At 37.9% G+C, this 14,345-nt stretch overlaps 1 protein-coding gene across 4 annotated transcripts in view; it reads right to left on the bottom strand.

Annotated features, from left to right (window-relative positions):
- The window catches only part of UBR3 (ubiquitin protein ligase E3 component n-recognin 3), a 212,564-nt gene that overhangs the window by 61,881 nt on the left and 136,338 nt on the right, over positions 1 to 14,345 (bottom strand). For 2 of the 4 annotated variants that reach the window (XM_037912164.2, XM_037912166.2), the window contains 4 exons: positions 12,030 to 12,140; positions 10,352 to 10,564; positions 9,306 to 9,442; positions 845 to 930 (listed from right to left, as the gene is read on the bottom strand). In XM_037912164.2, the coding sequence (XP_037768092.1) occupies positions 845 to 930; positions 9,306 to 9,442; positions 10,352 to 10,564; positions 12,030 to 12,140 (547 nt within the window). The remainder of the gene's footprint in view (positions 1 to 844; positions 931 to 9,305; positions 9,443 to 10,351; positions 10,565 to 12,029; positions 12,141 to 14,345) is intronic. The other 2 variants (XM_037912165.2, XM_027818991.3) reach the window with 1 other exon arrangement.

Below are 14,345 nucleotides of genomic sequence, written 5' to 3'. Positions count from 1 at the left end.
CGGTCTTGGTGGAGAGCCTAGCACAGTCCGGCTCCCTCAACTATAGCCGCTTGGATAGTTCCCTAGCCTTCCCAGTATAGCATCTGCTGCAGCATGAGCCCAGCCTCAAAACGTGCTGTGTTATTATTTTGGCAGGCTGCCCAAATTTTCCTGAAAAAGGTAAACCACAGAAGGGAAATGATCATTTTTAACACTTTATATCTCCACGAATTCATGGGAGAAAGAAAAAGGTACTTAGCTCTCCTTGCCAAACTGCAAGGTCTTTCTGAAAACAATGGAAGTGTAAAAGCTTCTCAAAGTAAAGGTCACAAGAATTTTTATCATGACAAGTGTTAAACAACTAAATATAGGTGTCACTACCAGCTCCCCCATTAAAGAGTCAGTGTGTGTATCTAGTGTGAGTTACAAAACCAAAGTTGTGGATATCTTTACTTACTAGCAATAGCAGCCAGGGTTGTACAAAAATTCTCTGGCAAAGTAAATTGCTTTTGTATAAGCATTATCTTTTGCTTTGTTTTTATAATTTTAAATCATTCAAATGATATTACATGGTTATGATGATATTTGCTTTCTAAACGGATTATCTTTACAATGCAGGAATATTCTTTGTGGATAATCTTTGTAAATTACACTTCTGTTTTCTCTTAACCAAAATTACAGTAAACAAAAACAAAAAATTAACAATCTGAAAAAACTCTAGCATAGAAATAATAAAAAGTTGACAACAGTACACCTAGAAAATATGCTAAAATGTAAAAACAGGCAGCATCTTTATTTTAAGCTAAATTTCACAGTTCTCGTTTAATTTTAAAATAATTTAAATCACACAATAAATTAAACTTACTTAAACAAGATCTTTTTCCAGCTGTGCTTGCCCCGCCTAAGCATAAATTGCCTCCTCGATGAACCAGTTCAAGTTCCAAGTTTGTTCTGCATGAAATATATAAAGGTATTAGGATGCAACTTCAGGATTCAAGCGTCTATAGACAAAAAGGAGCTTCCATAAGCTCGCATTGTATACCATAGGGAAGAACGCCGCACATTAGTCGCTTGGTGGTTACAACAAGGCAATGTTTGACCATTAAAAATAGCAAAATAGAATACTTTTTTGATTTAAACAGCTTGGTTGGCAAGTATTGTATGAGGCACTCAAACTACAGTGGTGAGTGCATTACCAATAACTAAGTATATTTATTTTGCAGCATGCATCTTTTTCAGACACTTTCACAACTCATTGCTTCTAGTGGAATTTTTGTGCAAACCTGGAAAGACCATTTATAACTCAAAGTCAACAAAATTTTAAGAAGTTAGATATATTTAGAACATGTGACTTCCTTTGTGAGGCACAGAATTTTTTTAAGTAATTTACAAACAAACAACATAAATCAGATACTTCATTTTCAGAATATTTTAATTCCATTACAATGGAAGCCCTGTCCTTTGTTTGATAGTAATGTTATTGGAAGCCGTGGAGGTAAATTTTCAGTGAAAGGCATTGGGATTTAGCTGTGTAACTCATTAGTATGAGATGGGAGTTGTGCAACGAAATCCCTGCATGTCACATTAACACTTTACTTCTTAGTATATTATAATATTCTGATGATTCGATACTATTTTTTGGCCAAATTCAATAACAATGTTTGACTTTGGAATTGGATGTTTATGTACTGTATTACCGTTTACCCTCAAGACACTGATCAAGCAATTTACATTTTGTCTTCTGAAAGTTTGTTTTAACAAATAAACATGCATCCCTACATTTCTGGTATAGGAAGACAAAATTACTATTCTGAAGTGATATTATGCTAAATTAATTCAAACTGCAATCTTTTTCCTTATATGTTTTTCTTTAATTGAAATTAAATAAACCATTTCTAGACTCAGTATAATTTGACTGAATATCACTAATTGCAAGAAAACCTATTTTAGAATTTTAGGCATATGCACATTTAATCTAAACTACAGGATGAAGAGAAAAGAAAAATACTTCATTCAAAATAAAATATTTTGGAAAAATTTCAGCTCTATCAGTTTAAGAGACTACAGGGTTCTTCATATACAGTGTTTGTAAAGATACTTTCATATGTTTCTAAAATAGTAACATTTCAAAATATTAATATCCCTAAATTTGCAGCTCATGCCACCCATTTCTGAAGGAATGCTTTAATCCTCTCTAGCCAAGGGGAAAAAAAAAAAAAAAAAAAGCAATTTAACACTGATAATGTTCCTGCTCAGAGCTCCATCTGGTAGCTGCTGATAAGGGCATCTGTGTGACAGGGGAATTTTCCACTCTTCAGGCGATTTGCAGTGCTCACTGAACTTCTAAAACCTACCAGCAAGGAAGCAGGGACAGGGATTTCATATTAGTGGGCAGAACAGCAAGTGTAGATCAGCATGTGTTAGTTCTTCTTTGGAATATAAATGAGACAAATGTTTTATTTCTACAAATCTTCTGATGACTAATTTGTAAATTAATGGCAGTCTTCTACTACTAAAACCAAGACATTTGCTAGATGTTATTTAAATGATTTAATCAGAAACACTATCTCAATCTCTTAAGAACAAATATGTCATATCTAGAATTTTCAATTTTCCTTTCACTAAGACATATATACAATTTTACAAAAGCAAAAGTCAAGGACAAATCTGACAAAACAAGACATGCATGCAGTACTATGCTCCGCAGAAGGAGAGTCCTGGTGACAGACAATCCCTCCCCAGCCCTCCTCTCCCCGCAACCCTCCAACACACTCACTCTCTTTCCCTCCCAAGAGAGTAAGGCACCTCCTTACAGTGTATCGTATCTCCACAGCAGAAACACCAGCCCTCTTCTGGTGAGGCATCCCCTCCAAACATGCTCTTATTTATGGGAAATGCTTTCCCCTATTATGCTCAATCTTCTGAGAGACTAGAGCACTTCTCCCATAAATAGGCACTTTCTACGTGGCGTTTTCCCCATATTACCCGAAAACATAGAAGATATGGGTTGGAAGAGACCCTCAGGATGTCATCTAGTCCAACCCATTGTTCACAGCTCAGTTGTTGGACAGAGACCTACACCTCACTTCCTGTTCTCTTCATCTCCATTCACATTCCCATCCATACTGAGGTATTGGTTAGCCCCTATAGTCAATCACCCACTGATGGAAAAAAGTAAAGCTGAACTCTTACCATCTAATCTCCTGTCACTGATGGAAAAGTAGGGACACCTGACATACCCTAAATAAGAGACGTGGAAAGTAAACTTGACTCTTGATCGAACCCCCCACTATCCCACCTCCCTCAGTGAAAAGTAAGAGAGATCAGCCACTTCCCGTCTGATAAACCATATCTCTCAGAAGAGGAGAAGCAAAAGGAAGTGCAGCCTCTCCATCTTTCACTGGGGCAGGGACATAGGAAGCACAGCCTCATTTGGATTGCTCTTCCTCCCCCACTGAAGAAACTGAGAAGGGAGGGCTGCTTTGGCTCAGCTCTTGCTTCCTTCTGATGCAAGAAAGGGACCTTTTTTAACTCATGTTTGTGAACTCCAATTAACCTGAAAAATATATGTGATGCCGTGTTTTTTAGTAGCCATCAGAACACAGAGTAATACAGGGGTATAGATAAGTTACCCCTCTGCTACTGCTCTTGAGCAGGAGGGGCAGATAAAGGGATGGAAAGCATGTCTGGAGGAACCAGCCCCTCTCCTACCTTTTCACAGGAACAAGTATTAGAATGGGAAAGTCCACTACCACTACCATTGCCTCTCTCTCACTCTTTAAAAAGTTAGCATGTATGAGACAGTGAAAAGGGAAAGGGGAGAGGGGAGAGCTGCGTGTCAATGTATATATAGCTGACAGCATAAACAATGGCTTTGTCTAAACATCAACAAAAGAGAGATCTATCATATGTGATGCGACAGAAGCAGTTTACAAGATGCTGCCACAAATGACAACCATCAGTACAACATGGAGCTATTACAATTAAAAGTAACATACATACACCACTGTACTAGGCCTATAAACGCCTGTGGAGGGAGAGAAATGGCGCAAATGGAGGAACAGACTTAGGTAGCAAGATAAGAGATTGGGCGAAAGAAAAAAAGGACCTCTATAGATAGCTAAGTAGCTGCTTCTCCAGCTGCACACACAGATCAGGAGGCAATGGCCACGGAATGTCTCTGTACTGGGACAGCTGGCAAGAACTAGCTCTCTCCCCGTGAACAGCTGCAGAATACCCCCTCTACTTCCATTCCTTTATCTCTCCTTGAATGTGTCTAGGCAGCAAGAGAGTAATGGGTGAGGAAAGCATGTTGCATTCACACTGCTACAGAAAGGAATGAACTGCTACCACTGGCTACCTCAGGACACCATAACCAATCAATAATACCCCACTTTCAGTATGTGGAGTTTACAAATGGCTGCCCAGATGCCCCTTTCATCTATTGCATACCATATCTTCTCCTCAGCTCTGCTTCAAAATTTCTTACCTGCAAGATGTCTCCCTAGAGAAGGCAGGGAAGGACATTTCTCTTACCACAGATAGTACCCCAGCCTATCCTCTGACAGAAAATGGAACGTGGGGCTGATTAAGGCAAGACGATTCAGAGATTTATAGATTAATTCACTGGCTAATAAAACGGCAAGGCTGAAGGTCCAGTGGATACAATTAAAAAATATTTTTGAAAAGTGCTTTATTAGGAAGTGGCCAATTGTCATCTTGAGCACTTTACATTGCGCCTTTACCCCAACTCTCTGTCTGCCCGTGTTTTTGACTGTAAGCTCTTCCGTGTTTGCACAGTGTCTAGTGTATTTTGCACAGGCAGAAACAAAATAATAATAATAGTGAACTAACTATATATAGTTTGACTAAGACAGACTACAAAAGGAGAAAAGTGGGCAAGAAGGTAAGAATCGACAAATAGCAGAAACATCCAGAATAGTTATTTAGTGTGCTACAAGGAGAAATGACAGCCACAGAAATAATGAGATGGGATTAAGAAGGGAAAATTTAGGCTGAATACCAGGATAAACTTCCTGATAGTGAGGAGTATAATTCTGTCATTTAACAGTGAAGAGGAGGATACTCTATTGCATGGACATTTAAAATGACACAAAACAAGACACTAGAAAAAGTACAACTAAGAACAATCCTGCTTCAGATAAGGAGGTGAACTGCTGACCTACATAAGACATTCTTATTTCTATTAATGTTATGTGTATTAAGGTTAAATTAAATGCTTTTAAAATAAAGGTTTATGATCATAGACATTCCAACCCTATAGTCCTTATACAGATAAAATTCAAGGACAGTTCTGTGCATGCTGGATTGCTGAATCAAGTCCTAAATCATTAAGAGTGAAATTAACAGTGCTGCAGAAGACCTGGCAAAGGACCTCCATGCTATATCACATGTATGGGAACAATAGGGAGTGGCTGGATCCAGTATCTGAAAACCTCCATGCAGGCAAAACAGAAAGCAGCAACCACTTATCCAGTCCAAAGGATGAAAGAACAACCATGGATAGGGAATGAATTTTATCTCCCCCACCCTAAAGGATGTTCAGGTCATTTATCTCTAAAGCAGTGTAAGGAACAATGTAACACTGTTCTGGTCTGGGATATTTTTAACTCTCACAGGAGAAACACTAAATTCTGAATTTAGATTTTAGCACAAACACGGAATGTCCAATTTACTTTTTAAATTTGTTCAGCTGACATTTTCCATGTTGCATACCTTTTATAGTATTATAAACAGGATTTTGCATTTTAAAAAGGCATTTAAGCAAATCATTTTTCACACAAGGAACATATTCATTAGATGAGCTAAACAGAGTGACAAGAAAACCTCAACTGTGTACCCTTGTATACAATATAGTGTATAGATTATGTTTAGAGGGGGTGTATTATAACTGTTTTTTAATTTGAAATTATCTTTACCACACATAAAAATAAAGTTACTGTTTCACATTAGCTAAATATTCTACTTACAATGTCAAAAAGACCCAAGAAAATCATTAAACTATTATGAAACAAAATACAACTGAAGTACTCTTAAAGAATAATTTAAATAATTTTCCATTTAATCGCCTAGTTTGTTTTATAAATAAATGCAACCGTAGTTAGTTTTTATGGATATATAATAGACACAACAGGGCTGCGAATCTTTACCGTGACATGACTGTATTTGAATCAGCAAAATATTTGTATGAAAGCTTTAAATATTTGGAATCAATAAATGAAATTGTTCAGAAGAGGATTAAAATGTTATTCAGTATTAACAAAAAATCATCATTAGAAACTATATCAAAACCAAAAACTTTCTTTTACCAGTTAAGGTTGCTATGGTAAATTATAACAATATATTTACCCTTTGCATCACTTACAAAATCAGGAAGTGTTTAATTAAGGGTATCATGAGGCTCATCAATCTACAGATGCACCAGGGCTCTGTTTGGTGCACAGTCGGGGAAGAGAGGAGAAAAGTGGGTGGCATTAGGCCACCTTTCTTCTCACTCACTTACCCCTGATACTGGGCATAATCTAAGGGCCATTATGCTGGCAGCGATAATCAGCGTGCAATCCATGCAAAGAGGAGGGGAAGACTGGGGGAAGAGGAGTGGCCAGAAGTGGGCGGTACAGAGCTGACAGAGTTGGGTTTACACAATCAGGTGAATCCCTATGCAAGCAAAATCTCCAACTGCACTTTTTTACGGTAGCTTTAAGTTCCCTTTAAGCTGCCAAAGAGGCACAAAGGGCAACTGGCATAGGACAGAACCTGGTCCATAAGTCTTATACTGTCCACTTTATTCTTATCAATGCATATTTCACCACAACACAGCCTTGACTCTGACCCATGATTTTTATCATCTTGATTTCAATTTCCAAACATTTTAAAAGACAGTATTAAATGGGAAACATTATCAGTATTGTTTTAAAAACTACGCATCATTGTTCTTTCTTGTATATATACGGACAGATCTTGCAGTCATATCCTTGGAAGCAGACATTTGTGCCCCCACTGAGCCCCATTGAAGTCAAAGGTGCACTGTGTGGGTGTACGAACCCAGATGTAGGAATCCAACTGAGGCCTTTTATTTAAAAAGAAATGTGTATAACTTTATTGATTTACAGAAAAATGATGTGTGTGGATTTGCATTTAAGACTGAATCAATGTGTTTTAAGAACAACTGAATGCTGCAGTTCTCGTCTGAGATTACTGATGAAAGAACAGTATTTATTTTGGGAATTAAGGTGCATTATGATGCAATTTTTTTTTTACACTTGATAAAGAATAAATGGTTAGGCTATCATGTAGGCAGTGTAAGTTTTATGATCCTGTACCCTTAAACTGGTCATTTCCTTGCCTTCCAGTATTTCAGTTTTGCACATAACTCCGTAAATTTAGCAATTTCGGTAAGCTAAACAACCATAATCGGGTTTTGAAAGAAATTGATGCTGATCAAATATTAAATATTAGCATTCGCATTTTAATAAAATCCTGTTGTAACAATTTAGGGGTTCATAGCTAAACTGCTTAAATTTTCCTTTTGTTTTTATAACACTCTAAGGCAGTGGTCACCAACTCACAGATCACGATCGACTACTCAATCCTGGAGCCTCTGCCAGTTGATCGCAATCCCCGACCGCTAAAAGTCTGGCAGCGCAGCAGGGCTAAGGCAGGCTTCCTGCCTGCCCCAGCCCCACGCCGCTCCCAGAAGTGGCAAATACGCTGGGAACGGGGAATTGCAGCCAAAGGGAGCTGTGGGGGTGGTGCTTGCAGGCAGGAGCAGCACGCAGAGCCAAGTGCCCCCCACCAGGGGCCGCAAGGGTGTGCTGGCCACTTCTGGGAGTGGTATGGGACTGGGACAGGCAGGGAGCCTGCCTTAGCCCTGCTGCGCCGCCAACCGGGAGCCCCTTGAGGTAAGTGCCACCAGGTAAGTGGCCCATGAGGTAAGTGCCCACACCCCAACCCCTAGCCCCTCCCGGAGCCAGCACCTCATACCTCCTCCTCCACCCCTACACTCTGCCCCAGCCCGGAGCCCCCTCCTGCACCCAAACTTCCTCCCAGAGCTTGCACCCCTCACCTGCTCCCACACTCCGCACCCCCCAGCCCCGGCCCAGAGCCTGCACCCCCTCCCGAACTCCAACCCAATGAAAGTGAGTGAGGATGGGGCAGAGCAAGCAACAGGGGAGAATGGAGTGAGCGGAGGAGGGCTTTGGGGAAGGGGCTGGGACTCAGGGAAGGGGCAGGGTAGATCCTGGGTTGCACTTAAATTCAAAAGGTGATCTTGTGTGTAAAAAGGTTGGAGACCACTGCTCTAAGGGTACAGCTAGTCATCATTGTGTGGAAACCATTGCTCTTCTGTCAAACTTCACCTGCTCAGCCACACTAGAAGAGCTTCCTGCCTGTCCAAGAAAAGTTTGCTAGTCCTCATACTAGTATGTCACATCACTGCTATTTAACATTTTCCGGTTTCTCAAGCAGAAACTAAATAGCTGCAGTACCATAAAAGAAAACTTTGTAACATGGGAGGAAAGAGGATATTATGTTGAATGAGCTAGACTCAGAAAGAAATTAAATGGGCTTTTTGATTAGCAAATTCTATTTTGCTTTAATTGTATCTTTTCCCACAGAAGTAAGTCTCTAAGAACAGCACTCTGTAACCATACCAACTTGTGTTGAGAGCCAGTCAGATCTCCCATATTAAGTAGGGTCAGGCCCAATCAACACATAAATGGATGACCTATGGGAAGATATGTTGACGATTCAGGAAGCGACATCTCATTCCTTTGAGTCAGTGCTAAGCCAATGCCCCAACATGGTGGTTATGTCCCTTGATAATGGAGATGTGGTCCTTCAGAGGATATGCAGAACTCGGGTCCTATCTCTCCACCTCATTAGATTGGCTATTCTTAGTAGAAAAGGGTTAAATAAGGTCCATTCCAACACAGATAGTTCACTTCACACAACTAGTGATGTTATGACAAGTTTCACAATAATGTGTGCTTTTCTTAAAGCTCCAGCCGTTGGAGTTATGTGAATACATGAGAAACTCAGAATTCATTAAGAAACAAAACAAAAACAAAACAACCCCTCCCCCATAAAATTCTAGCCCTGATTGTCCTAGAGTGAAAAATGTTACTTCAGGGCACCCTACATGTTGAAAAAACAGAAAATAAAAAGAACCCAAACTTTATTATTTTTTAAATCTCATGATTGTTAAGCCAATCTCATGATTTTGGTGGGTTTTACTAATGATTTTTTTGGCACTATTACTAATAACAAATGCAAAAGGAATGGTCAAAACAGCTTAATGGACCTACCTAGCTACAGAATACATGAAGAGAAAATCATTGTCTGGTGATCCAGGAGTCTTGCTGTAGTCTGTATATTTCTTCTGGGTAGTACTTTTTATATCTTTCATTACAGATTCCATTTCCTTACTAAGATTGGTTTCAGACTACGAAAAAATAAAAGGCATTAATAGGTTAATTTACTTATCTGGAGAAAAGCAATACACAATTACAAAGCTTAACATTGTCATTATAGCTATACACAAGAACATTTATAGGTTATATGAAAAATGTGTATTAAAAGCTGCTATCGTACTTTTTTGTCTAGTAGAAAGGTATATTCTGAATACGCAGGGAGATGGACAAAGCAATTTAACTGTTTTGTCTATATAATGTATAGAATTTTTAGTCTGTGCTATCCTAAAGTATAGTCAATGGGGCATATGGATTGTGCAACAAGTACCTGAAAATAACACATTTAAAATTGCAATCCTTAGCAAACTGAAGTATTGTTACTTTGAAATACCTTTTAAATAGAGGTATTTCCTATGAGATTGGAAGACTAACATGATTTTACAGCTCTAATTACATCTTTTTGAATGACATTATAAAGCAGCTACATTATGTACAAGTAGACGTAAATTGTCATCTTTGCAAAACAAATAATCCACAATCTTACATGGTCTGAACTGACATACTTTAAATAGCTTCCAGTTACAAGGGATTCATGTTTTACATTGAAAAAAAATAGTGAGCTTCATGAAATATGATTCAGTTCTATGTAAATTACAAGAATGAACTGAATTAAAGGAATAAGAAAAAAACATTCCAAAAATAAACTTTTAGATTAACAATGTTTTGATCATAATTCTGTTTTTATTTTTAATAGGTAATGTCATAAAAGGTATAAACCTTTAAAATGTTTTGATTACATTTAATCCATTAAAAATAGTACAATTTTCCCCATACAGAAAGAGGAGGAAAAATGTGGCTTCATAATTTAAATAAATCACAGAAAGAAATATGAAACAAAGTTGAAAGGTAGAGGCAAATTAACAAGGATCTTTCTGCCTTACACTGATGCTTACTGGGAAAGTTCCCAGCTGTTCTTGAAGCTCTTCCACCTCTTTTATAAGATCTTGCATACTCTTGTTACTATGACATTGCAAAAGGCTTCTTTCCACATTGTTTCCAGGATAACAAGGAAGAACACTGTTTGCAAATTGCCTACAGAGGGGGCAGGTAAATTCTCCTTTGTCCACAGAAAAACCCTGGAGGACCTTGTAATTATTTAAAAAAAAAAAAAAAAAAAAAAAAAAAAAAAGAAAGAAAGAAAGAAAGAAAGAAAGAAAAGTAGATACATATGAACTCAGTGAAGATCACAATTGTGTTCTTGAAATTTCATAGACAATATCTCACAGATAAAAATATAGACCACCTACAAATAACTGTAAACCAAAAATGATACGAATGTGCGCTGAATTTTGTAAGAGCACTCTAATTACTTAGACTGTCTCATGATATCCCTATAATTTACAAGTATTCCAGAATGTCCAAGACAATCCCATAGTTAAAATGTCACACAGTTAAAGGAGAGATATTCATGTTGTTCCCATACCACAGAAACAGTGACTGCATCAGCTCTAACTGACACTCCGATTTGCTTGAACAAATTCTGGGTGGGACATGAAGCACTCACCAGACGACTTCTCCTACTCTGCTTGATTCATGTTATTTCAGGCAGAACAAGGAGTGGTATGACCAGCAACAGAGAACCCTGTGGCATTGCAACAGCCTTCCATCACTGGGAAATAGCGTGGCTAGGGTGGGGTGGGGGGATTAAAGTGGTTTTTAATGTTTATTTTTTATTGTTGATTGTTAGCAACTGCCGTAGAGTTTGAAAGTTTCCCTTATTAACTTTATTACTCTCCATCTGGCAAAAGGCAAGCTTACTTATCAGTAATGGGAAATACCTGAAGTTACTGTCTCAGGAGAAATACATTCTTGAGCTTAGTTCACACTATAGTCCACAGGCCAAGAACCTAGCCATTGGAGGGCACCGTGCCAGATGGAATGGCTCATTTCCTCTCGACTACAACAAATCTCTTCCACATTGCTTTAGAGTCCATTGAGGAGTGTGGAGCTATGGGGCGGGAGGGGGAGCGCTTCAGTTACAGTACGTTACTTCCCATTTTCCTCTTCACAAAGTGCCTCATCGGATCCCCACACCTGAGAGTACTGCAGGAATAGGCCTGACTAAGTGTAATTTGAGCTTCAAACAGGTAGTTCCCGTACTGAAACGGTCTCCAGCAAACTGACAGAATTACCTTTGTAACTTTCTGGGTCCCTGACTAGTTAGAACAAGTTTAAATAAAAAGTTTTACCCATGAAATGGGAATACAGTTTTCTACCAAAATTTACGAGACATACAGTATATACATAGCATAATTACAATATTTTTAAACAATGAGATTAACTTGTTAAACTTTTCTTCTTTATAACTGCTTTGGTAGGTCAAAATAATTAGATACAAAATCAATTTTTTACAAAAATGTAAAGATGAAATAAAAAGGAGATGTTAAAAGTACACCATTTGGAAGATGATCAAAAAAAGTCTTGCACATCAATGTAGAAAATAAAAAGGACTCAGTCTTGCTTCCATTTAAATTAGTTGTAAGCTCCCATTGACTTAAATGGGAGCAAGATCAGGTGCAAACAATACAAGACAGCTTTTGGAATTGCAGATCAACTTACTCTTAATGATTCCATGTAAGATTTATGACAATCTATGTGTAACGTATGACCACAAGTTTGTACGTAAACACCTCCTTCCCAGCCTATTGACACTGCTTGCAGACAGGAACTCTTAAAAAAAATATAAATGTACATGATGTTATTCAACAGACATTTCCAGCTAAAATGTATACATGTGCTATTCAATAAATATTTCTTTCACTTTTATAGGGCTTAGTTATAATAATCCTTCCACTATACAGCTATTGCTGTGCTTTGCATTGAAAACCCAATTTAAGCTCTTATTAAAGTTATAATACTGCAAACGTTTGCCTCCCAAGATGGTGACAGAATTAGGGAGGAATAAAATGCATACAGAGTTCACATAGATTTTACCGTGTTAGAGCATTCATAGTTATACTGAAGGTAAGTGTCACAATGTAGTTCTTGCAATTTTATTTCTGACCTTCTAATACACTCCACTCCCTTAAGTTACATATTATTTCAGCACCAAAGCAATCTTTTTTAAAGAATCTCTGGCATTCACTGTATTCGGAGAGCTTTTAAAGTCCATTCCGCTGTAAAACTACAAACTTTTCCCTGCTTCATAAAAGCTGACTCCAATGTATTTCATTCAGAATGAGCAATACGATGCCATAAGGCTTTGAACATAACATGAATCATGTACATTAATAAAATGTCCACAGTTGCATAATTAAATATCTATCCAATTTTAATTCAATTCAAAAACTTCAATCCTCTTGCTAACTGCTTAACAGTACAGTCAGGAATACAGTATAAGATGAAAAAAGGCATTAAGTGGCATAATAATTCAATGTATCAACTTTTGGGCTGTGGAGATCTGAAGTCAAACCTCAGCCCACGTCTAAAGCCTTACATAGCTTGTTGGCATCATCCTAGCACCCTATTTGGCCACATCACAAAAATACACAATTTGGTGAATGGTACTCTAACTCAAGAAATGATCAGCTGGAAAACCAGACAGAATTATGATGAGAGACTTTTATAATACCTGCAATTTCAGTCACAAAATTAAAATGCATATATTGCATTTATACAAAAAACCTGTCCTAATAGTGAAGAGAGAACAGTAAAAATGATCAGCAAAAATACCTGTTTTAGCCCTAAAACAGACTTGCCCTGCAATGATTTGTAATGGACAACGTAAAAATAACATAGTGGTGGTTTGCTTTTTTTGGTGGTATAACACCTCTCTTTTCCTGCATGTGAACATATAGAACATTCTTCTATTTTACCTGCTCCAATTTGATCTCTAACATTTTATAGCTCTCCAAGGCCTGAATCTACCACCTTAACCATAACACAGTCTTTCTTCTTCCTGCTGGCCCCCAACTGATTGAGGGACAGATTGGGTGGTGAATCAAGTGAGATTATATAGTGAACTAGGATGAGTCGCTATATAATGAGCCTCATTCACTGAGAAAGCTCATTGTCTGCAGCCAGAGAGACTGGTGTCTGCAGCACTTATTACATAAATGGGATGGTCCATATAGCAAATAAGGCAGGAGTCCACAGAAAGAGGAAGGATAATCAAGAGATGTAGATTTTATTGCTAGTTCACCCACAGATCTTCATCAAATAACAATCTCTCTATGCCTCAATTCTCCCATATGAAATGGTGATACCACATTTTTACCTGTACTGAACAGAAATTACATTAGGACAAATTCATTAATAGTTGTGAGGCAATCATAAAATAATAAACACCACTGAAAAAATCTATCAAGAAAAATTCCTGCTCCTGAGCGAGATGTGGATTTTATGCAGTGAATAAGGTACAGGGCGTCACACAAACAAAAGGCTTCTTTGAAGTCCTGCTTCCTTCCACATGCACCTTACCAGACCATGTTCCACAATCTCCCTACCTGTTAAAATTGAAATTCCATTAAACTTTCTTATGTGTGCATGTGAAAATCCCTTATAATAGTTAAAGAGTGCCTACTCAGTGGAAGTCTGCACACAATTGATAAATACACATGCACATGAAGTGCCACTGGAAAGTTGGCAGATTGTTAGTTTTGTCATATGACAGTAATCGGTGTGAATACACAAAGTAAGATTTATAAACATTTTTAACTTCAATAAATCAGAACAGAATTTTTACCATAACATGTGTAAACAACAAAGGACCAATAAATAAACTAGGGATCTGCCAAATTTCAAGATTCTAACAGCTTCTAAGGGTCTAGAGTTGTGGGTTGGTTATTTCTTTTAAATTTTCCCATAGTTGAAAAAACACTATTTCTCTCCCCCCCCACACACACACTCTTTCCATTCTTAAAAATAGCTCAGCCA

The sequence above is a fragment of the Chelonia mydas genome, chromosome 11, assembly GCF_015237465.2.
Source record: "Chelonia mydas isolate rCheMyd1 chromosome 11, rCheMyd1.pri.v2, whole genome shotgun sequence".
In the NCBI taxonomy this organism is placed as follows: Eukaryota; Metazoa; Chordata; order Testudines; family Cheloniidae; genus Chelonia; species Chelonia mydas.
Note: the sequence above shows the minus strand (reverse complement) of the source record. Positions and strands in the feature narration are given on the sequence as shown.